This window comes from Tachysurus vachellii, chromosome 1 (assembly GCF_030014155.1).
Source record: "Tachysurus vachellii isolate PV-2020 chromosome 1, HZAU_Pvac_v1, whole genome shotgun sequence".
Classification (NCBI taxonomy): domain Eukaryota; kingdom Metazoa; phylum Chordata; class Actinopteri; order Siluriformes; family Bagridae; genus Tachysurus; species Tachysurus vachellii.
Genome location: NC_083460.1, coordinates 34,085,127 through 34,113,004, shown reverse-complemented (window position 1 = coordinate 34,113,004; position 27,878 = coordinate 34,085,127). Strand labels below are relative to the sequence as shown.

The window sequence follows — 27,878 nt, the reverse complement described above, 5'->3', positions numbered from 1 at the left end:
CTTCCGCGGTCCCTCAGGCTCCCTCCGCCCCACCTCAGTCGGTACTGTTGGAGCTTTGTGAACGCAATGCTGCGTGGCTCAGCATCAAATGGCCAGCTCTCCTGAATGCTTCGGATCAGGAGAGAGACATACATGACGGTAAGCTTCTGGGAGCTCCTACCGGTCCGAGGAAGCAGCTTCTTCCCATCCTCCCTGCATGTGCGAAACACATGGGGTGACCCGCTCAATCTGAAACACGGTCTTGCGGGGTTTAAGGTTAAGGCTATGGCGCGTCTCGGCTTGGGTGATCCTCCGTTATTGAGCCTTCCATCGCCAGACACCTTAACCCATCTCAGGGTGGGCTGCTCACCCCACCTAAGCCCGTCCTCCCGGGTAAGATGGATTGCTTCTCCGCATTAATTCATCCGGCATCGTATAAAGCCTCAGCTCTTTCTATTCGAGCTCTCAGTGTCTCCTCGCTGTTGTCTGCGTATCAGGCCGAACTCCTGCTTGATTTGGGTCAACATTTGGAGAAAGGGTCACCATCGCCCGATCTCTGGAAGGAGATTGTCACGGTTAATGACCTTGTTCTCCGCAATGCCCGTCAGTCTGTCCAGGTGAGCGTGTGCTCTATGGCTTTATCAATGGTTGGAGAACACGCGCTGTGGCTCAATCTATCCGGTCTCCCTGATAGTGAGAAACGTTGCATCGCAGGAGCGCCGGTTGAACCGGGTCAAGCTCTTTTTGGCCTGGCCGTTGCGCTGTTGCAGCAATGCTGCGATGATAACAAGAAGGAGGATGAGGCTTTCAAATTGTGTCTTCCTAGGAAGCCGGCACAGCATCAGATGCCATCTGGGTGACCACTTAACGCTCCTGCTGCGGGACGCCATTCCTGCTACACTGGCAGGACTGACAAATATCGCGGGAAAGAACCGGCTCAGCAGAGCGGGACCCTCCCCCCCGCTAAGCCCTGGGGTAAGATGTCCTTCGTCGCGGCGAGGAAGCCCCCCAACCCCGCTCCTTCTGGTCCAAAACAAAAGCAGCCGACCTGATGCTCGGCCACAGCGGGTTTCCGGTCCGCATTCATGGGCAGCCAGCCCTTCGGACACCTGTTCTACACTCCAGGTTTGCCCGTCCAAAAGATGAAGGTTCTTTTTCAGCGAGGTCAGCCCCCCTCGCCGGCAAGGGTCATTCTCTGTTCCGCACAGGCTTCACTGTTCCCCGTGTTGTCCAGAGTGCATTTCCCCGTTCCAGTGGGGACGGACGTGGGATTGAGTGCAGAAGCAGTGTCACCAAACACCCCCCTTCACACTCCTCTCAGAAATTTAATAAAGGCTACAGCGCCAGTTTTTCACCAAAAAACATCTCCTGTTTGGCCACATGAAATTCCTTCGTTTCGCCTACCAAGGCGTGTGTTACGAATTCACGGTCCTTCCGTTCGGGCTTGCACTGAGTCAGAGGACGTTCTGTCTGTGTGTGGAGGCGGGGCTTGGGCACTGAGAACAGCGGGTCTCAGGATCCTGACATACATAGACGATTGGCTTATTATAGCCGATTCGAGAGAGAAAGTGATTCAAAACACTGCCCATGTGCTCTCACACATCGCTGCGCTCGGTTTCAGAGTCAATGTGAAAAAGAGCAATTTCACTCCCGCTCAGGAGGTCATTTTCTTGGGTTTGGAGCTGAATTCCATTACGATGCATGCGCCCCTGTCACAGAAGTGTGTTTCTTCATTCGTGAACTGTTTCTCGTGGTTCAGGGAAGGAGCACGGATACAGTATCGCACATTTCTCAGACTACAGGGTCTTATGGCTTCGGCTGTCCATGTCTTGCCTCTGGGTCTTCTGAGAATGAGGGTTTTCATGAAGTGGATTTTGTCCCTTCATCTCAGCCCGTTGCGCGATCTTTGCCGCTATGTCATGGTGACGCAAGCATGCATGGCGCGCTGCGCCACTGGAGAGCTGCGGAGTTTTAAGCGCATGGGACCCCTCTCGGGGCAATCCTGCTGCGGAAAGTGGTAACGACAGAAGCCTCCTTAACAGGGTGGGAGCCACTCAAGAGGGCAGATCAGTGAACGGTGTGTGTTCATTCATCAGTGAACGGTGAACTCACTTCATTCAGCCCCTATAAATTATTTGGAGCTCCTCACTGTGTCGAAAGCTATAAAGCATTTCTTGCCACGCCTGCAGGGACATCATGTACTGGTGCGCTGCGACAATATGACAGCTGTAGCACATATCAACCGTCAGGGCGGCTTGCGCTTCTCCAGCCTTCTCGCTCTGGCTCACAAGCTGTTGGTGTGGAGCATGTGGCATTTCCTGTCGTTATGGGCGACTCACGTCCCGGGCTTTTTGAACAGGGGTGCCGACCTTTTGTCGAGGGGAAACCCGCTCTACGGAGAGTGGCGGCTCCACCCTCAGATAGTGAGGCTGCTATGGGAGAGGTTCAGCCAGTCAGCCGTCAATCTCTTCGCCTCGCGGGAAAACGCCCACTGTCCTATGTTCTTCTCACTTTGGGATGAGGACGCCCCCCTCGCCGTGGACGCTCTGGCTCATCCATGGCCCAGCGTGCTGCTCTACGCTTTCCCTCCGCTCTGCCTGATATCCCCTACCCTGGCCAGGGTCGTGGTGCAGGGTGTGTCTCTGATCCTCATAGCTCCCAGGTTGCCCAAGGCACCTTGGCTAGTAGAGATAATTCTTCTATATGCGGAGCCTTGGCCCCTCCTGTTGCGCACAGACCTCCTGGCCCAAGCGAACAGGGAAATCTATCATCCTCGCCCGGACAGGGTGGCTCTCTGGGCCTGGCCCATGAGAGGGCGAATTTAAACACTCTGGGGCTTCCCCCGTGTGTTATTGCCACAATTCAGAGTGCCAAGGCCTCGTCCACACGTTCTCTCTATGATTGCAAGTGGCGTGTGTTTGAGGAGTGGTGCGAGAAGCACTAGCTCATTCATATCTGTGCTCAGTCGCTTATATTCTGGGCTTTTTGCAGGACCTTATTGATCGTGGCAGAACCTTTTCGACGAATTTCGTCTATTTAGCGGCGATCGCTGCATGTCACGCCGGTTTTTGTGACACTACGGTGGGACAGCACCCCCTTACCCGTAGATTTATGAAGTGCGCGCGCTGCCCCTACCGGTCACCAGAAGTGTAGTCCCAGATTGGGATCTCTCCATGGTGCTGGAGGTGCTGGCCCAACAGCCTTTTGAGCCCCTGGGGGACATCTCCCTCAAGCTGCTGTCCTTCAAGACCTCTCTGCTTCTGGCTTTGGCTTCCGCCAAATGTGTCAGTGATTTGCATGCGCTATCGGTCCATTCCTCGTGCACCAAATTCTCGCTCAATGGAGATAAGGTTGTGCTTAGGCCTAACCTCACCTTCATGCCTAAATGCTTTCCAGCTTTCACTCTTGGACACCACCAAGGTCAGAGCTGATAAGGTGGTGACTCAATTCTGAAATCGAGCTAGTGTAAACATTGTGAAGTTATAAATACAGGATTGGTGGCTCAGCAGTTAGTGCTCTGGGCTTTTAAACTGAAGGATGTCAGTTTGAATCCCATTGCTTCTACGTTGTTACTGCTGGACCTTTGTACTTCTGTCACTAAAAAAGCTAATATGATGCTGCAAACTTGCAGATGATGAACATTGAGAATTTGAAGATCAAAACATTCTCTTGTCTACTGAATCACCTTTGCTAAATTTCTAATAACTTGCTATCACGATGACCTTGGTAATACGCAACCACCTCACTGGTGAGTTATGGTATCTCATTCCACAATCAGAGCTAATCTTATTGGCCATGTATAAGGAATTTGGTTTGGCAAGTATAAATCTTTGTCACAATTAAAAAGAGTAAAAAAAAAAAACTTTACACAGTCATTCATTGATGTGCACTTGCATGTGGGTCTGCATATATTTTCCTTGTTATTTTGGCCACTTGACCCACTTATCTCTCTGAACATCACTTGGGAAGATTAATTACACCCTTTAATCTCATGCAGTTTCTCTCACAGAGCATGATACAGATATTAGACCGTCACTCTTACCATTGCTTCTTAGAATTATCACCTTAAAACCTCCAAAACCATTACCATGCCAAATCTGTTCAGTGTTATTTGAAGACTGTATTCAGATAATTTTGCAATGCAGTATGAAAATCAGTTGTTTAAAAGTAACTGCACACTTAATTTTCATTTATTGCAATTAATACTAGCTTGAATGAAAGAATCCTGATAAAAGGTAGTAAAAATGTATGCTCATTTCTACTTCTATTGCTTGAAGAAATGGTTAGGATGGAAAATTGCTTCATTAAAACAGCCTTCATGCATTACAAATGAGAACACTCAAAATGCATATAGGTTTGTTGGACTCATTATTTTGTCCCTCCAGCACAAGCACACCAAAAAACGCTTTGCATGTCAATTTCTTCATTACCTCCAACACACAATCAATTTCTAGCACATTTCAGCTGACTCTAAGACAAATCTCTTGCAGGAAAACGCATGACCAGATAAATAGTTTTAAGGCGATTAGTCTCAAAAACATTACTTGATTGTCAGATAGGATTTATTACTTTTCTTAGTCCTCCACAACATGCATTCTCAAACAGGTCTATAAAATTGTGTGTCATGATATTTGTAAACATTACACCTTTTTTCAGTTAATATAGATCCAATTGCATGGATTGGCTTTCCCAGAGTGTTTACATGCCAAGTAACCTTTTGCAAAGGCAATGCTCTGGTCGATTGCAATCAGGATCCTGTTCACTATTTTCAAAGAGTTACAGCATACTGTCAGTGATATTACAGAGGTGCATTTACTAGCGACTAATGTGAGATTGCTCTACCTTCTTTTGGCTTGTGTGGTGACTTCAAGGCAGCATGCCTTTTTTTATTAATTAACCAAGGAAATCTATGAAGTAAAGTAATTTAACAAAATTGGTTCTAAAGAACTACTAAGATGCTTCCAGAGCTGCCTTTAAGTAGAAGAAGCCTTTATTTTTGTCATATATACATTATTGTATACATACACAGTGAAATTCTTTTACTTGTATATCACAACTGTGGAAGTTGGGGTAAGAGCGCAGGGTCAACCATAATACAGCACCCCTGAAGCAGAGAGAGTTAAGGGCCTTGCTCAAGGGCCCACATTTGACAGTGCTGGGGCTGGGGCCCTTCCAATAAACAACATAGAACCTTAACCACTTAAGCTACCACTTCTCTTGAATTGCATTGTTTGCACCTGTCTGAACAATGGCCAGGTGAATTTGCATTCATACCTGAAGTTGCCATGGCCTAGACAGTTTTATTAATTAAACAAAACACTGGAAAACTTGGTTTTAAAAATACCATCATTGTAAATTCTGGCTCTAATAGCTACAGCCTCAGCTACATCACTCAAGCTCATAACTGATCTCAGGCAGAGTATGTTGTTGTTTACAAAGTTATATTTTTTGTCTTTACAAACCCATATTATTTTCTATTTCCAAAAATAAAAACAAACTAGCAGCCTAATACACGAACCTTAAATCACTGTGACCATGACCAGGTAGTTACTAAGGATGAACGGTAAAATATCAAATGCCTCTGGCAGCTCATATTCTCATTAATGAATGTGATCTTTCTTTGTCCTATGAGCTATATATAGGACCACTCACCCATGGCCACATGCTTCATATCTCACTGCTCACTGGCATGAAAGTAAAAACCTCCTGCTTGCATAACTTTTTTGTTCAAGCCCTAGACCTTTGCACACCTCCAGTCTCAAACAGATGCTTTGGGAATCTGTTTTTTGTCAAAAAGGGCCTTGTTCAAGAAAAAAAAATCTTTTTCTTCTGCTTTTTCACCACAGTACACACAGTGGTTCACAAATATCATTTGAATGTCTTGTTTTGTTTTGCAAAGATTTTGTTTTTGCGAAAATCGGTTGCTTCATGTGTCTCGTTGGTCCATAAGAGGAAAGAACAAGTGGCTTCAGATTATTTATAATCTAAATTGCTGGTGTTATTTGCAGATGTTAAGAACAGCATTGACCCTAAGTGTGCCATAAAAATTTGCAATAATACCTACAGAGTCTGAAACTTTAGTCTGAGTGACATATACATCCCTCTAACCCCTAAATCCATCTCCATGTGCCACCAACCAAATACTAACTGCTGAGTAGGCACAGATAGAATATTGATTTGTTGCAGTTCAACTTTTTACAAAAAAATAAAATAAAATAAATAAAACGTTTAAAAATATAGCTTTTTTGTTTTCACCTCAAATAAAACTGATTCAGTAAACAGAAATGAGTGAATGAGCAGAACATAATATAGCTACAAGGAACGAATGTCAAGAGATAATAAATGATGATGCCCAGAGATAAATTTTTCATGTCAGGAGATTTGTGCATCTCCTGAGACATATTAACTATCTTTCCAGATGCTATGATGCCACATTCCAGATGCTGCAATGCTGCTATTTTGTAATACTGATTCACCTTTGCAAGTCAGTTGATCAAACTTTGCACAGTTGATTTGTCAGGTCTTTTCTTTATTCTGTGTAGCATATTACTGCATATTTACCTTTGCTGTGCATTAAAGTACTGCGTTCTACACACTCTTTGTCTACACTGGTGTATTACACTAGAGGTGTGCATCAAGATATGAAGTTTGCATTTACAATGAAAAGGCTTTTCTATTGATATGGAAGTATGTATCATAGGATAGAGCAGGTTGCTTGAGCACCAGTGCGCTGCACATTTACAACCTTTATTCTGTATATATTCATATTCATATTTGACAGCACAGTGACTTAATAGTCTACAGATCTGAAAAGCTGTCCACTAGATTTTGGAACATGGCTGTGGGGATTTGCCTGTTCATCAACAAGAGCATTAGTAAGGTCAGGCTCTGATGTTCGGTGAGGAGGTCTGTGTTCCAGTTTATACTAAAGGTGTTGAGGTTAGTGCTCTGTGCAGGCCACACGAGTTCTTCCACATCATCATTGGCAAACCATAACTTCATGGACCACACTTTGTTCACATTGTCATGCTGGAACATATTTGGGTCTTGGAGAAGTCTCTTAAATCCATTGAAGAGGTGCTACAGCCTGCAAAAACATTCTAGGCAATTCAGTTTCAAATTTGTCTCAACCATTTGGGGAAGGCTAACATATGGGTGTGATGGTCAGATGTTTAACAAATATTTGACCATATAGTATATTAATATGATGACAATAACACTCTTGTTCCAACATTGCAGTATTCAAGTAGCATATTAATATAATGTGTAATGTCAACATAATGCGCTGAGATAATTGTCTGCATAATAATTGTTGGGTTAAAATATCCAATTTATATATTCAGGTTAAGTTAAAAAAACATTTTCTTGTAATACACTTCAGATTATTGTAGCTTTGTTTTAAAGAACTGAATGTATGCCAACAGTTTTTCTACTGCTAAATACTGCATTTAGATTAAAACACTTCATCTGATCTTCACCCCAACACCTGCCTGATGGCTTAAAGGAGTAACTTACGTCACTGTAGGTAAAAAACACAGCCTCTTTGCTTATTGTACTCCTGATGTGTGGAAAGCCATACTGCTAACAAACACCTAAGAGATCAGTTGCATCTGTAATACATACATGGAAAAAAAAATCAAATTCCTTATTGAAACTGGACGAAGGATTATTATAAAATTGCAGTGCTTTATGCAATAAATAGAAACTTTAGAAGAGATAACATTTTTATATCACATTTTGAGCTGTGTGGGTTATTAATCTACTATATGTTTAATAAAATACTAAATCTGCTCTTATTTTAACAAACCACAATGGCATCATTTGTTCTTTTTAATGTGTAAAAAATCTGTTGCATATTGCACAAGCATAAATCCAACCCAAAACTGGAAACCGAAACAGAGAAAAAAAAAGAAGAAGAAGACGTTTTTCTTACAAATAATATACGGACATCTATACTTTAAGAAAAAAATTAATATATATTTTACAAACCTATGACTAAATAAATGGTTTTATTTTGGTTATTTTCCAACCTTGATTTTTTTGGTATTTATCTATAACACTAACACTAACTGTGTAAGAGACTTTTTCTGGCTTAATGGTGTTTTAAAATGTTTAAATGGTTTAATAAAGTACATTAATAACAATAACTCTGTGTATACATTAAGTTCTTCCCAAGCTTCAGGAGTTTCCTCCAGGCATTTCCACTCTGGTATTCTTCCCATTCCATGCATGGTAGGCTGACTGACATCTATAAAATTGTCCATAGTATTTAAATGTGTGTGTGTGTGTGTGTGTGTGTGTGTGTGTGTGTGTGTGTGTGTGTGTGTGTGTGTGTGTGTGTGTGTGTGATTATACTGCAATGGGTTGGCATCCCATCCAGGGTGTCCAACAGCTTGTGTTCTGAGTCCCCTGGGTTAGGATCCTCTCTGCAACACTGTTTTGGAGTAGAAATAATAGATGGATGGAGGGATGGAACAATAAAATTAGCTAACAGAACAGTGATTATTTCCTTACTGATGTAAGTAGTGACTAGGTTTCAGTTTATCAAATTCTGCAAGCGACATTTATGTCAGATGATGAGCAGTAACCGTGAATGTGGATGATGCTGATAATCAGATATTTTAAGCTTGAACATTTGATAGAAATATTGTTAAATTGGCATCTTTCAGTTGAACGGGAACAAAAGTTTCCATTCGATTCGATTCACTTTTGATTTTAAATGCAATACCTTATATCTGTTTGAGAAACATGCAAAATAGAAATGTTGTAGTTTTCACAGCTTTACAAAGTATAAGATGACAAAATTTGACCATGTGAACTCAGACCACCACACCTATGTAAAAATCAGGGTTTTTTTTATTTATTTTTTTTCCAATATAGACTTTTCCCACGTTTCTGAGCCGTTTGGCGTTCCATACTCCGCCGCAAACCCGGGACTGTAGAGACAACAAAGCCCAAGCGAGCGAGTCTGCAAACGGAGCACAGGCATGGGAACGATATCACAGCTCTCATCCTCTACTTCATTCCACATGCATGCACAACCATGAAGGAAACGGCGACCGAAATGCATCCGGATACTAAGCAATCATTTTTTTCCATGCACATGACTGCAGATGGGATTGTGCAATAGGTATATCCTTTCTTCTTTTTATTAGTTGACTGTGAATTTTATTGCCAAAATAATTTAATGATATTTGTGCAGTAATTAAAGGCTTTTATTCGTCTATTTATTAGAGGTCCTATATCTGATCTAACTATTATACTGTATTCAATATTTGATTGATCCTCTGAATTCTGCATATATACAGAAACAGAATATTTACAACATTGCTAATCATTTTATTATTATTTTATTTTTGTTTTATATAAGTCCACTGTTGCTGTGTTATGTGGTTTAGTATAATAAATGTTACAAACATCTCAACTTAAGTTCAATCTCAAATTTATTTATTTATTTATTTAAAAAAAACCTTTTTTTCTTTTTCATTTATTTCAATTTTTCTGTGCATACTTTGATAAGGGTTACACGGGGCTCCAGTTAACCTCTGCAGGCAGCCAGATTGTATCTCCTGTCACTAATCCCAACTGTCTCCCCATACAGGTTATCATCTCTTCTCTAAGATAAGACTAACATCAACCACCATAATGGACGCAGTGCCCGAATACTCTATTTTTCTTGTGAGGATTTTGGAGGAACTAGACACCAAGTATAGCACTGTATCCTATCAGGATCTGTGTAAGTCTCTGTGTGCTCGTTTTGACCTGGTTCATCTGGCAAAACTGAGAAGCTTATTATTTTACACAGCATGTTTGGATCCTAGTTTTCCTGCTACCTTATTTAAGGACAAAATGAGGTGTTCAGTAGAAGATCAGCAGTCTAAGAAGCTTATGGTTGCTGCAGACATTGTGACCATGTTCAACCTCATCCAGATGAATGGTGGGATGGCCAAAGACAAGCTACCGGTTAGCCAGAAACCTAAGTTTCATAAAAACCAATCCTTTGAGTCTTGCAGGTCTGATACAGATGTGTACAAATACAACGAGTGTGAAAGTGTGTATGGTCACATAGACAGAAGGGGTCATCGTGCTTCTCGGAACTCACCCTGCCCCAAATCTGAGTGCAACAGCTGTCAGCCTTTTATACCATCTTCAGAGCCCAATTTTCTCCTGGGAGTCAACAAGGATCTTAAATGTAGAGCAGCTTCACTGGATAAGCTGCAGCATCTGCCTCAGTATGCCAGTTCCAGTCCTCCTCCGTGTGAGATGCAGAGCACCTACTTCCCCATGGAGATCGACAGCGAGTCCACAACCGACCACGACTCGCTGCACATCAACCCGGGTGGTAAGGAAATTTTTCTGCCTAACTCTGAGACTTTTGGTGTGCACTCTTGTGTGCAAAAGCGGAACATTTTTAAGGAGGACTTTCACAACCTTGTTGCCTTTTCGCCTCATGTGATCACTTCTGAATCTAAAGCCAGTGCCAGAGACAGTGGAGATTACCACAGGAGGGAATTGCACAAGCCTCCAACTTTCTTTAATCACAGCTTTGAGCTGCCATATAGCAACCCCTATTTCGAACCGGTCAACTCACCTATACAAAGCAAAGGGCGAGTGAAGCACGAGAGTCTAGACGACTTGCAGGCATCCACATATTTTGGTCCAACGACGGTCACCGAGTGTGTGAACATCAAGAGGACTTCGGGGAGACAGAGCAGGCAGCCTGCCTGGCCTGTCAAAAGCTTAAGCCTGAACGCAGATGAGGGCTCTGAATTCGAGAGATCCTTTTTAAACCATAAGGTGCCAGTAGACAATCACCGCCATACTAGCATGATGGAAAACGAACAGCACTTTCAGTGTGCCAAAGAGAAGCCCACAGCCTCTCCGTCAGGCTTCTCCAAGAAGTCCAGCGGACAAAAGATCAAAGAAATGGCTTCTGTTGGTTGTGGTCCGAGTTCTGAAAAGAGAGAAGGAGGAAAGAGATATAAAGACAAGAGCATCAACTGTCCATCGCTCCAGACTGCTAACATTGACAATGGTCTTAGTGTAGGGACTCAGACTGACCAGTCAGAACAGAGGAAACGGAAAGATTACAGCATGCACAAGTACGGGGAGAGACCACCTTTTAAACACACAGCCGAGGAGCCTGAGATCGTAAGTGATGACATTAGTGACATATTTCGCTTTCTGGACGACATGAGCATATGCGACTCTATTGGGATACCGCAGTCATCTTGTTACAACAGTAATGGCTCGCTCTCTCAGGTGACAAAGTCAGATGGTGATAGCTCACCTGAAAGAAACACGATCAAACTAGGCAAGTCTGCCAGCAAACTTGATAATTTATTCCACTCCCTGGAGAACACTGACGATGAGCTCAAAGCAAGCGTATGCAAACTGGTCCTCAGGATTGGTGAAATCGAGAAGAAGCTTGAATCACTCTCAGGAGTGCGTGGCGAGATCTCACAGGTTCTGTCCAAGCTCACCAAGCTGGATGAGAAGATCCAAGAGCCAGAAGCAAATGGGAAGTCTAGTGAAGGTGGCATGGCACAGATTCAGACGGATATAAACCTTTCGCCACACATGTTCCAGTGCCACACTACAGGTCACACAGTCAAAGTGGACACTAACAAAGACTGGTGCTGCTCGGATGCTAGTGGAAGTGAAAGCCTGAGGGTGAAGGCACTAAAGAAGAGCATGTTTACTCGCAGGTCCTCCAGGTCACTGAATGAGGAAAACAGTGCTACAGAGTCCAAAGTGGCCAGCATTACCAATTCTCCTCGAGACTGGAGAACAGTCTCTTATTCAAGCCATCCAGGAGAAGATGTAAAAGAGAAGGACAGGCATGGGGAAGGCAAGGACAGACATAGGAAATCCAAAGAGGTAATACATTTCTTTTATTTATTTACTAATAAATTACTCTGTTGGGAATTGTATTTATTTATTTATTTTTGCTTACAAGGTAAATTCAGTATCCTCAAAAAGCAAAATGTTAACATTCTCTAAGTATTTTTGTAGTTACACAAGACGTACCTAAGCTTGACTGAATGAACGACAGAAGATATAATCTACCTGAACTAATGATCACAAGCCAGCATATTTCCTGATTATGTTTTGACTGAAAGTCCATGAAATTTACTATCTTTATAATGACTTTTGTGTTGCACTGAGAAAAATGCCTTATGCTACAGTAAGGCATTTTAATGTTCCTTTATTAAACTACAACAAAAAACTCTGGCTTATTTTATGAGCACAGAAACAAATGAGAGCAGCTTTCTAAAGGGAAAGTGAGCTGAAAGATAAATATAGTCAGATTATTAGGCATGCTGTTGGTGAAAGGCTTTTGAAGAATAGAGCTTTTACCACCTTCTAAGCTAACACATCCATCATCGTAAACAAAGGGCAGTAGCGCACAGCAAATCTTGGATGCAAATCATCTGATGAAAATACAGGGGGAACTACAGTACCCATTGATTTCTGCTGCATGGATGGAAACGGATGGTAATTGTTATTATGTCCTCTGCTGTGGCTGAGGTCAAGAGTTTTGTAATGACGTTTCATTGTGAGACTTAATTGAATTAGTGTCTTGACCTGACTTGTGACATTCGGAGTCTTCTGTATCTTCAAGTTGCATTGTGTAGCTAATGCTTAGTCAAGGCTTGTTTCCCTTCTCAGTGTACATGAATTGCTGTAATATGTGCTATTATTCTGTATTAATGTATACACATTAATTGGGAAATTAAAAAAACAGTTGATACCAATACAAAAGACATACCTATGTCATTAAATGAGATAGCTAAACCTTTTATAAATCTGATAAAATTAAGAAAATTAGTCATGGAATTTTTTTTGTATGATTACTTTTGCCTGCAACATCTGACTGTGCATGTGTGTTTAGGTCATGGTGTGCTTCTTGTGCAATAAAACAGTGTACATGGTGTACATGGTACATAAAGGATGCAGAATCTGTTAGCATAAAAATAGGGGTAAAAACCTTCATTAAAGGTTCATAATTATTCATAACTATGTATCCAGATAGCAGAGGTTCTGCAGATGGATGACCACACAGGAAGGCTATGGTGACTTAAATAACAACGTTTTATAAGTGTGATGAGCAGAAAAGCACTGAGAACGCACAGAATCTGGTGGCACATGGTACAACAGCCAAAACGCCAGCAAGTTTCACTATATTCAGTCAAGAACAGGGCTCAAAATGGACTTTTACTCTGCCAGGTTACTGGAGAACTTGTACTCGGGTCCGCATTTGTTCAAGAAATAAAGTAACCTGCACATGTAGTTTAGCCGATGACGACATTATTAGTTTCCACACATGTGTACCATGAGTGGCAGGGGAAAGTTGTAGGACACAGAAAAGGTGTGATGCCTTACTGCGCATTAGAGCAACAAAATAAAACAAATAAATATATGATATGGAGTTGCATTGTTTTCTCCACTGTGTTACTGATGATGTAATGTGAAAGCAAAAGCACATGTTTCAATAAAAACAAGTGAGTCTGAAACCAGACCAACTCTGCAGGCAGTGCCAGGAACAATCACACTCACATTTGAACCAGAGCAAACATGCCCAGTGTAAAATCCACCTAAGGGTACAATATGCACAGGCTTTGAAAAGATTAGAAAAACATCTACTGGTCATTTGTCCTGTTTTCTACAGTCCAGTTTATCTACGTTATACAATTGTCTTCAAGTTGTTTGTATAATAATCACAATTTAAAAGCCCACAATCTCATTTGCTTCTCCCTGTCATGGTAATATTGACACTAAACCTCATGGCATGCATGCACATATGTTAGTAACAGATTAAATGTAACACGCATATACATACACAAAGTCTACAGAGAGTCTTGTTTAGGATACTTACAGTATAAACATCTGCAATGAATCCTGATTAAATTGGTGAAACTCTTTGCAAGTAAACATAGCTAATGACAGACTCACTGAGCTCTGGCCAGAATGTATGCTTAACTAGTTGGCTATGAGCCAAATGTGTAATAGCTACAACAGATGAGGTCTGTAGGCACAAGTAGACATTAATGATATATTCCTCTGGTTTTGATCATTTGGAAGCTAAATTGGTTTTACATAAGTTTGTGGATGCATGAACATTCTGCTGTTCTTTTGAACATTTTCTATTTTATGCTATCTTTCTCTTTCTGTCTCTCTTCTGTGTTTGCCTGAGTGGAGGGCAGCCAGCTTCTGTGACTCTCTCTTCTCTCACTCGTCTTTTGTGGAGTTGATGAATGTAGCGCTGCCATAAATTCCGTCTCACGGGTCCCTCAGCCCCGGATTCATCTTTCTGAACGGCACCTCAGGGAACAAATACTTAATCAAAACTCGCACGCAGTAATGCAACTGGGAGAAAATAATAGTGTGTGAGTGTGTGTGTCGCGGCACCGCATTGTATAGATGATTTTGTCTAATAGGGCACTGGGATGTTTAGCATTTTATTGTTTCCCTTTTTCAAGGGTTATGTAAAACTACAATAATCATTTTGGTTCCTGTTATAAAATAAGAGGCATGTTTTGTTCAGGGGTTTGAGGCTACGAAATTATACACACAGAGTTCATAGGGCAATGCTCCTATGCCCAGAGAGCATTTAGTTTATTAACTGAATGTCTTTAAAGACAAGGAAAGGTCCAAACAGTGCCGTATTCTCCTACTTTCAATCTCTTACACACACACACACACACACACACACACACAGAGGAACTTCAAAGAAGGCATATATCAGTATTACATTTTCTTTTCACAGTAAACTTTTTATCACATAATCACATATCACAATATTTTCATATGACTGAAGTAATAAAAATACAGCAGTCAGTTTCTCAAACCTTCCTAAAGCTTATCTGATTAACAGAATTATAGTATAGGTTTCTCTGAGAAAGACAAATATGCTACTGCTTTACATTTCTCTAAAATAATAACATGAGATTCTTCTCGTACATTGCAAATCACTTATCTCATGCAGCAGTAAAAAACACTTTTTTTTTAGCTGTATAATTATAATCGAGAAGATTCAATACACAATAGAAATGCTACCATGCTAGGGAAAAAATGATGAAATTCAAAACACAGAAGGAACTGCATTTTATTTGTGACATGAGGACAACATGCTACACAAAAACAAAGTGTTATTGCATTGCTCTTATACCTTATTGCCCAAAAGTAATTAGCAAGATGTTTTATTTATTTATTTTTTAATGTGTAATATCTCACTGAAATGAAATTACTGGCATGTTTGTACACATAAATAAACATGTAATTTTGATAGCACTGTCATTGACACCTATAATGCTAATCTTTTTCTTAGAGGTAAACTATGGAGCAAGACAGGAATGTAGTATCATAAGTATCTTAGCCATATTAAAAAAATATGAGGGTATAAGGAGCAATAAACAGAACATTTCTGCACCATAAACAAGACAGAGTTAGTTTCCACAAGCATGATCAGTAATTAATTTAGTAATTATAATAAAAAACCCATAATGAAGAATGTAGGGAAATGTAAGATTCAGTAATTACTGATTACGACTAACATACGTATTGAGTGATTAACTAGTTCTTGGTTTTTTTTTTTTTAGGAATATTATAGTTGTTAATAAAGCACTTTTTTATTTGCAGTTACCTATGAGTTACTAAAAGATTCTAATTGCATAACCTAACTTTTTTTGACTCCCATCACACACAAATTCCTATTTGCCTGAGTAAGCTGGAAAACCTCCTACAACAGTAAATTGGCAAGAATAGTTAGCAAATAATATTTGATCAAATTTACTTTAGTGTTTGGATTTGCTATATTTTGGATCATAAAGGTACTCTGGATATGATATCAGAGTCTATTATGAAGCTAGTCAAGTCAAGTCAAGAAGCTTTAATTGTCATTTCAACCATATATAGCTGACGCAGTACATAAAACAACGTTTCTCCCGAACCATGGTGCAACACAAAACAACATAGAGCTGCATAAAACAACACAGAACTAAAGACCTAAGTCCTAGTCGCATACTGTAAAGTGCAACAGTGCGAGACAACCGACAGTGCAAACAGATAATACAAAACACTACAAGACAAATGCACAAAATAGAGCTGACACTGTGCAAATACAGCAATTGTAAACATATGCTAACTTAAGTAGTAGCAGCAGTTAGATGAGGTATTGAAACGTGGCGTGCCTGTATGATTTGACATGAAATTATAACAACAATGGAAATTGATATTCAAATTATTTAAAAGAAAAAGTAATTTATTTAAAAAAAATCTGTCTTAAAATAATCTTGGCTTTGACCTTGAAGTATGGTAATATGTTAAAATCTCAGAACTATTAGATTGCACTCATTCTCTAGCATACACACATACGCATGCATGCACACAAACGCACGCGCACGCACACACGGAGACACACACGGACACACACACACAAAATAAAACACATAAAGGCCCTAGTCTATGAAAACACTCATGCAGATGAAGAAAACTGTCTCTGTGAGCAAATGATCTCTCAGCAGGTGTGATGCCATGACAGAGCTGTCATCTCCACTCTAGCTACTGTAAGAACAAAACATTCATTCCTTACTGAGCCAAAACCGAAACTCAAACTGTTCCTTGAGTTCAGTGGTGTGATGTGCTTGACAGGCATACAGCCTATTAGCGTAGGCAAAGCCTCTGAAAACGTACGTGTGCTGGCTAATAGATAGATCAAGAATACAAGAGACAACACAAATATATTCATTATATTAGCTGTGCGGTTCTCTACCAGTGGGGCGTGCCAGTATCGCGGGGGGGCTACAGGATGGGAGGGAAAAATAAAATCTTGTTTGTCGATAGTTTGTCGATAGTCAGCGCGGAAATACAGGTGATAAGCGGTTTTATTAAGCGAGTCATTGAGTCGTTCATTCAAACGATTCGTTAAAACGTCCGATTCATCAAGAATGAGACAGATGTTTGGTAATGGGTCATTGAATCTTTGACTCAACCGATTCGTTCAAATCACTGAATCATTCAGTGAGTGTTGCTGTGAGACGCGCTATGCTGTTATCCCCCACTTCAAGCACTGATTATAACACAAACAAATCATCCTCCTGGCGACTTTTTTTTTGTCAAAAGCGACAAATCCAGCAACTTTTAATGGTGTTTTTGGAGACTTTTGTGGTGTTTGGAGACTCAAAAGCACGAACCACTCTGCAAATAGGCCTACTGTGCTCAACGAGCAGCGGGTGCTGCTGTGAGCCCCTCTCCCGTCCAAAAGCACTCACAGGCGGTCAGTCTCTCAGTAGCCTCGCGCTGCAGTCAGAGCAGAGAGGAGACACACACCCCTCCGCGTCCAGGCTGCTAATGAATCGCGCATGCGCATGGCCGCCCCGTTCCCGCCCTGGTTTACAGAGCGGGGTGTAAATGTAAATGTTTCTTCACTTTTTCTCACACAAAAATAAATCACTGCATTTAAATTGACTCACGACATAGCTCTTCATTCACTCTAGTCTAGTCTCTTGCCAGGTTCGCTTGTGCCAGCTCTCGCTAGTCTGTTATCATCAATCTCGATTTACATAGGCCTTTACTACAAAACCCCAACAGTCTTTTTAAAGACTAATCCCACAGTTTTTTTAAGATTAGATCAAATCTCAGCCCTAGCCAATATTGTTTTTAAACTGCTAGGCAGTAGCTACACTTAGCTAAAAACCACCCACGCGACTAAGACACACACACACACACTGACGAAGGACTACAATCGTTTTGTATTAAAATAAAATCTGAATTGTCTGCAAAATAATTATTATAAACCTGTGCTAACAATTCATGTCCTAATTCATGTTCAAAGGACCTTCATTTCCTTTGTGTACACAGTATGGGTGTTATGGCCTTCAGGTAAATATAGGAATAATCCCAGGAAGGATGGCTAATAGGCATTCTGTAAGAAAATTATAAACAAATTGAACAAATTACATTAAAAATTTTTCATTAAAAAATTACAAACAAATTGAACACATTACATCAAACGCTGTTGTTTTTTTTTATTTTGGACGTTCTTTGGGCGATCTTTCTGTACTGACCATTATGGTCAAACCAAGGTTCAAAACAAAAACCACGATAGCAATTGCCAAATTAATCCAATTAAGTTTTCCTAAAAGAAACAAATTGTTCCTGTTGTTCAGGTCTTTGCATGCTGATAGGGGATAAGAAAAAAGAAAGTCCATAAATCAGATGTTCCTTCTGAAAACATTAACAGCCAGAACATATCTGGAAAGCTTGTTGCTATATATACACCTTTATGGCCGAAAAAGAAATAATGCTGCAATCCTCACCCATGAACAAAAGGAGACCCACCAACAAAATCTGCACAATAATGGTGACGACAGCCAGGCAGATGACAGAGGTTTCGCCGAATCGAGCTATCTCGGCTATATTGCCGAACAGTGAAGACACCGACATCAAAACCTCAGCTGTGGTTTTTATGGTTGCGTATGTATTTATGTTGATCGGCTGTGAGAGAGAAACACCACATGACCACATTAGCATGACCTACAACAATTCCCACATTGAAAAGTCTGGGACGATGGCATACGAACGTTGGTTTCGTCCAGGGATCAAGGACATTTTAGATGCGCAAAAGTCATGGATTTAGCGTATATACTACATGCTCGTCGTATTGCGCTGCAGGGGTGTATAATGCTTCCCCCTTTATGATTCACACATGGTTTTAACCGACTACAGCAACACGCTTGTTGCAAACATGCCGCCATTTGCTCAGCCCAGGGTGACACTTCCCCTGATCTTGATTAGCCCCGGATGTACTAGCTTCATACTGCAACATCGTTTTCTTTCCCCTGTATGTCGAATATCTGCTCGCTTTAAGTTTCTCAGCGTTAACACTAGTGAGGACCTCACCTGGACCTACACACTGACGCAGTGCTGAAGAAGGCACATCAAGGCCTCTTCTTCCGGAGACGGCTGAGGAAGTTTGGAATGAGCCCCAGCATCCTCAGAACATTCTACAACCCCACTACAGAGAGCATCCTGATGGGCTGCACCACTGCCTGGTTTGGAAACAGCACCGCTGGCAACCGTAAAGCTTTGAAAAGGGTTGTGTGAACTGCCAGCCACATCGTTGGAGGTGAGCTTCCCTCCCTCCAGGACATCTGCACCAGGCGGTGTATAAGGAAACCTAGAGGATCATCAATTACTCCAGCCACCAGTCCCACAGACTGCTTTCTGCTTCCCTAAGGAAACATCTCCGCATCATCCGATCCCACACTAGCCGTCTGAGGGATAGCTTTTTCCCTCAGGCTATCAGACTAATTAACAGTACTTCTGTTAAACATACTTCCACATATGGTATGCCACACACTGCATTTAAACTTCAACAATTCCATCTTATCATGATCTGTCATTCATCGATGTGTGGAAGATCAAGCTTCACGAGCAACCAGAGTCTTCTCAGAGCTGCGCTTCTCAACCAGTGGGGTGCGCCACTATCGCGGGGGGCGCGAGTAGGCTACAGAATGGGAGGGAAAAAATAAAATCTGAAAAAAAAAAATTCTTACATTTTTTTTTATCACTAAACTTCTGTCATCAAAATCTTTGTTTGGATTCATCAGATCTATTTTCGCTGCTAAAATAGACCAAAACAGTCAATATGTCTACAATGTAAGTGACTTGAACTGTAAAACCCGAGTGTAGGCTGCCTTCTTATTTATTTATTTATTTATTTATTTATTTATTTATTTATGTTTGCTGTCTTGTAAACATCGAAATATGTCTGAAAAGACAAGATCAGGACTGTTTTCTTGGTTGTTTTTGTTGTTTACCATCTAGATGCAATTGTTGTACACCATCTTAACAAATTTCAAGACTATCAAGTTTATTAATGACCAACTTCTAAAAAGAAAATGTTTAGTTGTCTTTGTAAAGAAATGTTCACACGCACGCAGCCACGCACACACAAACATGTTTAAATACATTTATGTTGTTAATAAATAACAATAAATTGTTGTAACAGCAATATCTCCAAGTTTTGTTTTTCACTGTTAAAATGTCATGATTTTGCCAATGCAAAGAAAGCAACTTCAAGCACTGATTATAACACAAACAAATCATCCTCCTGGCGACTTTTTTTTGTCAAAACAACAAATCCAGCGACTTTTAATGGTGTTTTTGGAGACTTTTGTGGTGTTTGGAGACTCGAAAGCACGAATCACTCTGCAGTTAGGCCTACTGTGCTCAACGAGCAGCGGGTGCTGCCGTGAGCCCCTCTCCCGTACAAAAGCACTCACAGGCGGTCAGTCTCTCAGTAGCCTCGCGCTGCAGTCAGAGCAGAGAGGAGACACACACCCCTCCGCGTCCAGGCTGCTAATGAATCGTGCATGCGCATGGCCGCCGCCGTTCCCGCCCTGGTTTACAGTGCGGACTAGAATCGTTATGTACTAAAATAAAATCTGAATTGTCTGCAAAATAATTATTTTGTTTGTTTTATTAAAGATTGTGCCTAAGTCCCGACTGATTATCCCCCAATACGTTTCTCAACATAGCCACACACACGCACATTACATATTGCCTAAACTTTAATATTGAAAACACATAACAAAAATGGAGAAATTTCTTGTGAGGACCAACAAGCCAACCGGCACACCACCAGCTGCAAAAAAGCTTCGAAGGTACGATGAAGCATACCTGCAGTTTGGGTTTACAGTCACGGCTGATATGAGACCTCAGTGTGTCATGTGTGCCGAGGTGCTGGCAAACGACAGTATGAAGCCCTGCAAATTAAAAAGGCACCTCGAAACAAAGCATGCTGGCATTAAAAATAAACCGGCAGTGGCGGTTCTAGACCATTTCAACTGGGGGGGCCAAGCTGGGGCCAGTTGTATTGTTAGAGGGGCCAGTTACATTTAGTCCTTATTGTTGTCATATCATTTTCTGCAAACATCATTAACAGGCAAAATACCATGTTTATAATCATTCAACAATGTATTTACATTTCAATTTTATTTTTTACATTTGCATTACATATTCAGTATCAGTCACAGTAACTGTATTCTACAATTTTTGTGTTTTTTTTTTTTTGCAAAAATATCAGCAAATTCATCTAGATTTAAGGTCTTTGCCCTCCTTGACTCAATACTTATAACACCTAAATTGCTCAATCTGTAATCCGGTCCCCCATCAGAGTTCTTGGGTATATATTCATCATTGGCTGCACAGGTGGTTCTTCCTGGGATTTGCTGATATCTGCCAAGGATATATATACTGTATATATATATATATATATATATATATATATATATATATATATATATAGGGCTTTGCGTTAAAACGATAACGATATGTATCGTGATAGACACGTGATCGACAGCGATAAAAAAATATGCTCGATAAAACGTCCGATATTTTTTATTCTTCGTCGGAAGAAAACAGGTTGCGAAGCAAGTTTGGTTGCATTAACAAAGGCACCCACTCTCTGGTAACCTAGCAACTTGGGGAGTGACACTCTAACAGCCAATCATGTAACAGTATCACGTTTGGTTGCACCATATCGTTGTCTCGTGCTGGTGCTGGATTCCTCTTAACCGGCGACTGATGAGCAGAAAATGAGCTGCAGCGAGCGAGGAAATTGTAAATAAATGAGGAAAAGTCAGCTCGCCAGTACGGCAGTTTTTTGGATATTATAAATTTGGCTAAATCGATTCCTCAAGTAACTCGATTACAAAAGTTATTTGAGGCAAATTCCTCTGCCTCGAAGCCTCTTTTAATTCATTCTAAAGCTCACGTCACGTTCTTGTGCAATTATTTTGTGTGTGCGCGCGTGTGTGTGTGTGACAACGCACTTACGTAAAAGCGGAAGGAGACGCGAGGAGTTATTGGTCTTTTGATTTGAGGGCGCGGGCGGGCTACAAAATGGAAGGGCGCGATAACAATGTCAATGAGCAAAGAGAAGAAAGAAACAGGAAAAAACGACAGAAAATGTCCAAGGTTTGGGACACCATCAGAGCGTCTGTTTTCAGCAGCAGGAAACATTGCTTCAAAGCGCAGGGCAAGCCTCAGTTCTGAGCATGTTGATATGTTTACCTTTCTTCATTGCAATCACATGCTGCTTTAAAGACTTTTAAAGCACACACACATTGAGAGAGAGAGAGTTTTATATTCTGATTAATATATATATGCTTAAAGCACTCAGTGTGAAACCATGCATGGTCTCTAGGTCCAAGTTCCTGTCCATGTTTTTTGCCTCTTAAATACCACAAAGCATTCCAAATTAGACAGTAAAGGCTTATATTACGCCTGAACTGTAGATTTTGAATCTTTGTTCTGAAAGTTAAGTTGCATGACTTAAAGGCAGTATTTTTGTATTATTTTTACTATTTATTTTAATGTATGCCTTAGTTTTGATACTTTAAAAAAGTAATTTGAAAATAATTTATTTTTTTGTTTTTGCATCTCAGAAAAGGGTTCATTTAAAGAATGTATGGCACTTAAATGTACTTAATTCTTCTCAGTCAACTTTTTGTCATTGTTCATAGTACAAGTATATATAAATGTTTATTTTGATAGAAAATATTGTATGCATTGCATACTATGCATTTAAAAAATAAAAGTTCATTTTTCTAAAAAAGGAAACCAATTAGTTGTTCATTTTAAGAAACCCGTCTTATTTTCTCTTGTATATTTAATATTGCTCTTTAATTAAGCAAAAATACATTTTATCAGATTACTCGATTAATCGATGAAATTTTTGGTAGAATACTCGATTACTAAAATATTCAATAGCTACAGCCCTAATTATAAGTCTACGAAAATATACTTGAATAGTTCAACTTCAAGTATGATTAGAGTAAGAATAACGAGTTACTTTTTCATATTTCTGCAGGTTTTATATTTCAAACTATGTTACTGTACGGTATCAGGTTTGTTTTTTATGTTACGGATGTATCTCAGTCTACCTCAGTTTTATTTATGTTTAAAAAACACTGCACATATTTTAAAACACTTTATTCACCAGAAGGTGAACAGCTAGTGAACTTCCTAGCACTAAACTTGCACTAAATTCTCAGGTTTCTCTATGTTTGTATTTAACACTTTGCACTATTTTATTACACTTTATTAAGCATTTCTTACATTTTCTTTCATTTTGCACCTTAAATGTTAAGAGATAATTGTTCATTGTTCAAGGGGGGCACGTGGCTTAGTGGTAAGCACGTTCGCCTCACACCTCCAGGGTTGGGGGTTCGATTCCGCCTCCACCTTGTGTGTGTGGAGTTTGCATGTTCTCCCCGTGCCTCGGGGATTTCCTCCGGGTACTCCGGTTTCCTCCCCTCCCGGTCCAAAGACATGCATGGTAGGTTGATTGGCAAATTGTCCGTAGTGTGTGATTGTGTGAGTGAATGAGAGTGTGTGTGTGCCCTGCGATGGGTTGGCACTCCGTACAGGGTGTATCCTGCCTTGATCCCCAATGACGCCTGAGGCACAGGCTCCCCGTGACCCGAGGTAGTTCGGATAAGCGGGAGAGTGAGTGTTCATTGTTCAAGTGTTCATTGTGACTTTAGACTTATGTTTACATTTTAATTATTTGAGTTTTCCTGGTTGTTGACATTTTTGTCTTAATAACTGAAGGGATTACGATAAGAGGAAGGTTTAGTTTAAAATAAAAATGTTTAATTGTAATATATTTTTCTCCTGGTCCTTATTTTAAATGTGCCATAAAAAAGTTCAATAATTATCGATATTGACCGATATGAAACACTGATATCGTGATACAGTTTTCGGCCATATCGCCAGCCCTATAGATATAAGTATGTATACCCTTTTCATTTCAGCAAATAGTTTTCATTTACATAAGTATTGAGAATTAAGTTTTAAGTGCACGTATTACTTCATCTGTCTATCTTAGTATTTTCCGGTTTTCCATTATTTGCTGATGAGAATGTATTTATATATTTATTTTACCACCCTCATTTTTACTCTTTGTCATGTCTTTTTGTTGTTATTACTACAATTATATACAAAAATATTTCGTTGGTATTACTATTACCTGAACCATCTGGCTCTGTCTCACTGTCTACCTTATCTTTTCCTTGGAAGAACGACATGATGTCCTTCTATCTCTATTCATTTTGGTGAGAACTATAGAGCAAAAGCAGTGGGGACCAAGAAGTTTATTTATTAATTTACTGAAAATAACTGACTTGCTAGGTAACTAACTATGTCAAACACATTTAATGTTACAACTCGTTTACTGAGTAAAAAAACTCAGTAAAAACACTTTCTTGATCATATAATGTATCCCTTTTCAAACGGCCACAAACTAACAAACGGCCAGATTGAGATTAGCTGATCTAACGTTATGCATTTACATATGTATTACTTCTGTAATGAATTTAATACAAATACAACATATTTACAACTTTACTCAGCTCTATATAATATTCGCGCAAAACTTCCACCAACTTCTGAGTAGAAAAAACCTGCAGATGCATGTTTTGCGATACTGTTGTGTTCCGCTTTAAGCAGTACCTATAGAAAATGTGTGGGTTCGATTTCTGTTCTGCGTTGCCACTGTTTAATAACGGATGTAAAAAACAGTGATCGCAAAAAAAAGTCTTCTAAAAATGATTTCACACTCCACATTTAGGGGGGCCACAAGGGGATCCAAGCTTGTTGTCACAGGGGCACTAACCAACCCCCACCCGCCCCCTCGGCTGAAGCCCGACATTGGCTAATGAGACAGGGAAATCAGGGTTCAAAGTGATTGGGGATTGCATAGTCAGACTTTTGGGGACACGGAGATACTTTCTGCCATCCTCCCAAGCCAAAAGGGTGTTAAATAACAAAAAGTTTTCAACTACTAGGGGGACCTCTCTAAAGTTATCAATAAATGGGAGAGATGTTAGCATTCTTGGAGCACAGGCAAAGGATTCCATACTGACCCACAAGGAGTTGGTATCGTTCAGAAACCATCTACGCATTTGTTTAATCTGAGCAGCCCAATAATAGAGCTGCATGTTGGGCACTGATCCACCCTTCGATGTACAAGGCAAACAAGAGTGGTGACAGGGGACAGCCTTGTCGGCAGCCTCTTTGGATCGAAAATCCACTTGATAGTAACCCGTTGGTGTTAACCACAGCTGATGGGCTATTGTAAAGGAGTCTCACTAATCTGGTGTAGTTAGCGCCCAAATTGAATTTATCCAACACTTGAAATAGAAAATTCCACTCAACCCTGTCAAATGCTTTTTCTGCATCTAGAGATATTATAGCGGCTGGGTCACCATTTATAGTCAATTGGTGTATTATATTCATAAAGCGACGTATATTGTCGGAGCCATAGCGGGATTTAATAAATCCAGTTTAGTCTGATATAATGACCTTAGGCAGGAGTCTCTCTAGGCGACGAGCTAAGGCTTTGGCCACAATTTTAAAGTCTACATTAAGTAAACTTATTGGGCGATATGAGGCACAGTCTAATGGGTTCTTTCCTTTTTTGAGGATTAAGCTAATAGAGGCAGTCCTCCAGGAACCTGGAGTAAGACTGTCTTCTAAAAGATTGTCAATTACTGGCATGAAGATAGGAGACAGCACATCCCAAAATTTTTTGTAAAATTACAGAGGGAAGCCATCCAAGCCTGGTGCCCTACCACTAGGCATACAGTAGATTGGATAGCTGCAATGATCTCCTCTTTTGTTAGAGGAGTATTGAGAAAGGCCTGGTCCTCGTCTGAGATTGAGGGTAAGGGTATGTTATCCAAAAATGTATCAGGGTCTTGTGGTGCACAGGAGGTTTATAGCTTTTTGTACAGATTCTCATAGAAGTCTTTAAAACTGGAGTTTATTTTAGCTGGATCATATGAGAGCAGTTTTGATGGCCTTAATGGACCTTTCGGCTTGTTCACAATTAAGTTGGTATGCCTAGAGGTGATTAGGTTTGTTCCCATATTGATAAAACCTTTGCCAGCTAAACATTATTAATTTTTGTACATGTTCTGAATAATACAAGTTTAATTTAGATCTGGCGCCAGTCAACAGATTCCAGTTGTCTTGTGTGGGTGAAGTTTTATGAATCAGTTCCAATCTTTTGACATCTTCACCTAATTTTTTTCTTTTCTCTGCCTTTTGTTTTTTAAGGCAAGAAGTAAAAGAGATAATGTGGCCTCTTAAGGTGGCTTTAGCTGCATCCCATTTGGTGGCACTGTTACTGGACAGAGTTCATTGTCTTGCCAGTACTGGGATATTTTTTCTTTAAGAAACTGGCAGAAAGTGTTGTCATTGTTGTGAGAAATGTTAAATTTCCAGTAAGATGATTTTGTGGATGAGAATTTTTTTAACTCTAAGTACACCGGGCTATGGTCCGAAAGAACCATTGGACTGATTTCACAGGACCTTACACAGTTAACATATCTAGAAGGCAAGAATAGGTAGTCTAATTTAGAATAAGAATTCTGGGGAGAAGAGTAGAACGTATAATCCCTGACACCTGGGTGTAGTTCTCTCCATATGTCCATTAAGCCTGAATCATGACACATATTTTTTAATGTTTGTGAGGAACGAATAGATGACTTTGTGAAAGATGATCTGTCTAACCTACCATCCATAACACAGTTAAAGTCCCCAGCCATAATCCCCAGACCATTGCACTTATGATTAAACAATAGGACCATCTTTGATATAAATTCAGGGCTGTCCATATTCCGGGCATACACATTTAAAACAGTTAGAGGTTTTCCCAAGATGTGACCGGTAATAATAACAAACCTGCCTTCAGGATCCTGTTCAACCTGTTCTAAAATAAAAGGAAAGTTCTTATGTATCAAAATGGCCACAGAGGGCTACATTACCCAAACCCTTCACGTATCAGTGCTGTTTAAACTAAGTGAATGCTGTGGGCTGACAGAAGTAAGATTGAGACAGCATAGCTCTGTAATACAAAAAACCCCATCAACCCTCCCACCTCTGCCCCATCCCCAAACGATGAGGCTCAAACAACAACACGTCACAAACACCATTCACCAACACCTCCATTGACCACCCAGGAACACGACAGACAGAGAAACCCCACAAAACACCTTCTAGAAATAAGTAAAGTCCGCTCTAGCAACATTAATGAGAATAAATGTTAATTAGGTACAATCTAAAAAAAAAAGGAAGAGAAGGGAAAAAATAAATTAAAACAAAAATAAAATAAAAAAATATATAAATTTGTGGACGTGGAATGGCAATAGAATAAGAAAAAAACACAAACGTGTGTTTGAGTTCAGTGAGAGGAAACATGAAACGCCCTTGAAGAACAATCTTATGAAGCACAGAAAAACAGGACGGAAAAGATCACTTGGCTGCATCCAGAAAGTTAATAGCTGCTTCCACATTATCGAATAAAATGATCTTTCCATTGTGTAAACAGCGAAGTCTGGCTGGGTACGCGAAGCCTCGGTACACTCCTCGATCCACCATTCTTTTACACACCTCTGCAAATGCTCGCTTGCGCACAACCTCCGCCGATAAATCCGAGAAAAAGCGTAATGTGACACCACTATGCTTTACCAGCGTTTTCCTAACAGCTCTCAAAACTGCCTCTCTTTCTGGGAAGCATAAAAACCGCACAATAACACTCCTCTGGGGTGCGTTGGGCGTTCGGTGTAGACTGAGATGGAAGTGGGGTTCTATGCGCTCTCTCGATCTCAATGACAGGGGAATCTGCGGGAAGTTGAAGCCAAACCGGCAACATAGCCTGCAAAAATGTAGCCAGAGGTTCACTGCCTTCCGCTTTCTCAGGAAGCCCAACAATCCTCATGTTTTTATGGCGGCCCCGGTTTTCCAGGTCGTCCACCTTAGCTTGCAGTTGTTCCACAGTGGCACGCAGATTAGCCATCTGATTGCTATGTGTACTCTCCATGTCT

General features: G+C 40.5%; 1 protein-coding gene across 1 annotated transcript in view; it reads left to right on the top strand.

The window, feature by feature from the left end:
* The first annotated feature begins 8,858 nt into the window (after positions 1-8,858).
* The window catches only part of minar1 (membrane integral NOTCH2 associated receptor 1), a 43,964-nt gene continuing 24,944 nt past the window's right edge, over positions 8,859-27,878 (top strand). Inside the window, exons 1-2 of the mRNA XM_060884144.1 lie at positions 8,859-9,109; positions 9,581-11,859. Coding sequence (XP_060740127.1) covers positions 9,625-11,859 — 2,235 coding nt within the window. The 5' untranslated portion in view covers positions 8,859-9,109; positions 9,581-9,624. The remainder of the gene's footprint in view (positions 9,110-9,580; positions 11,860-27,878) is intronic.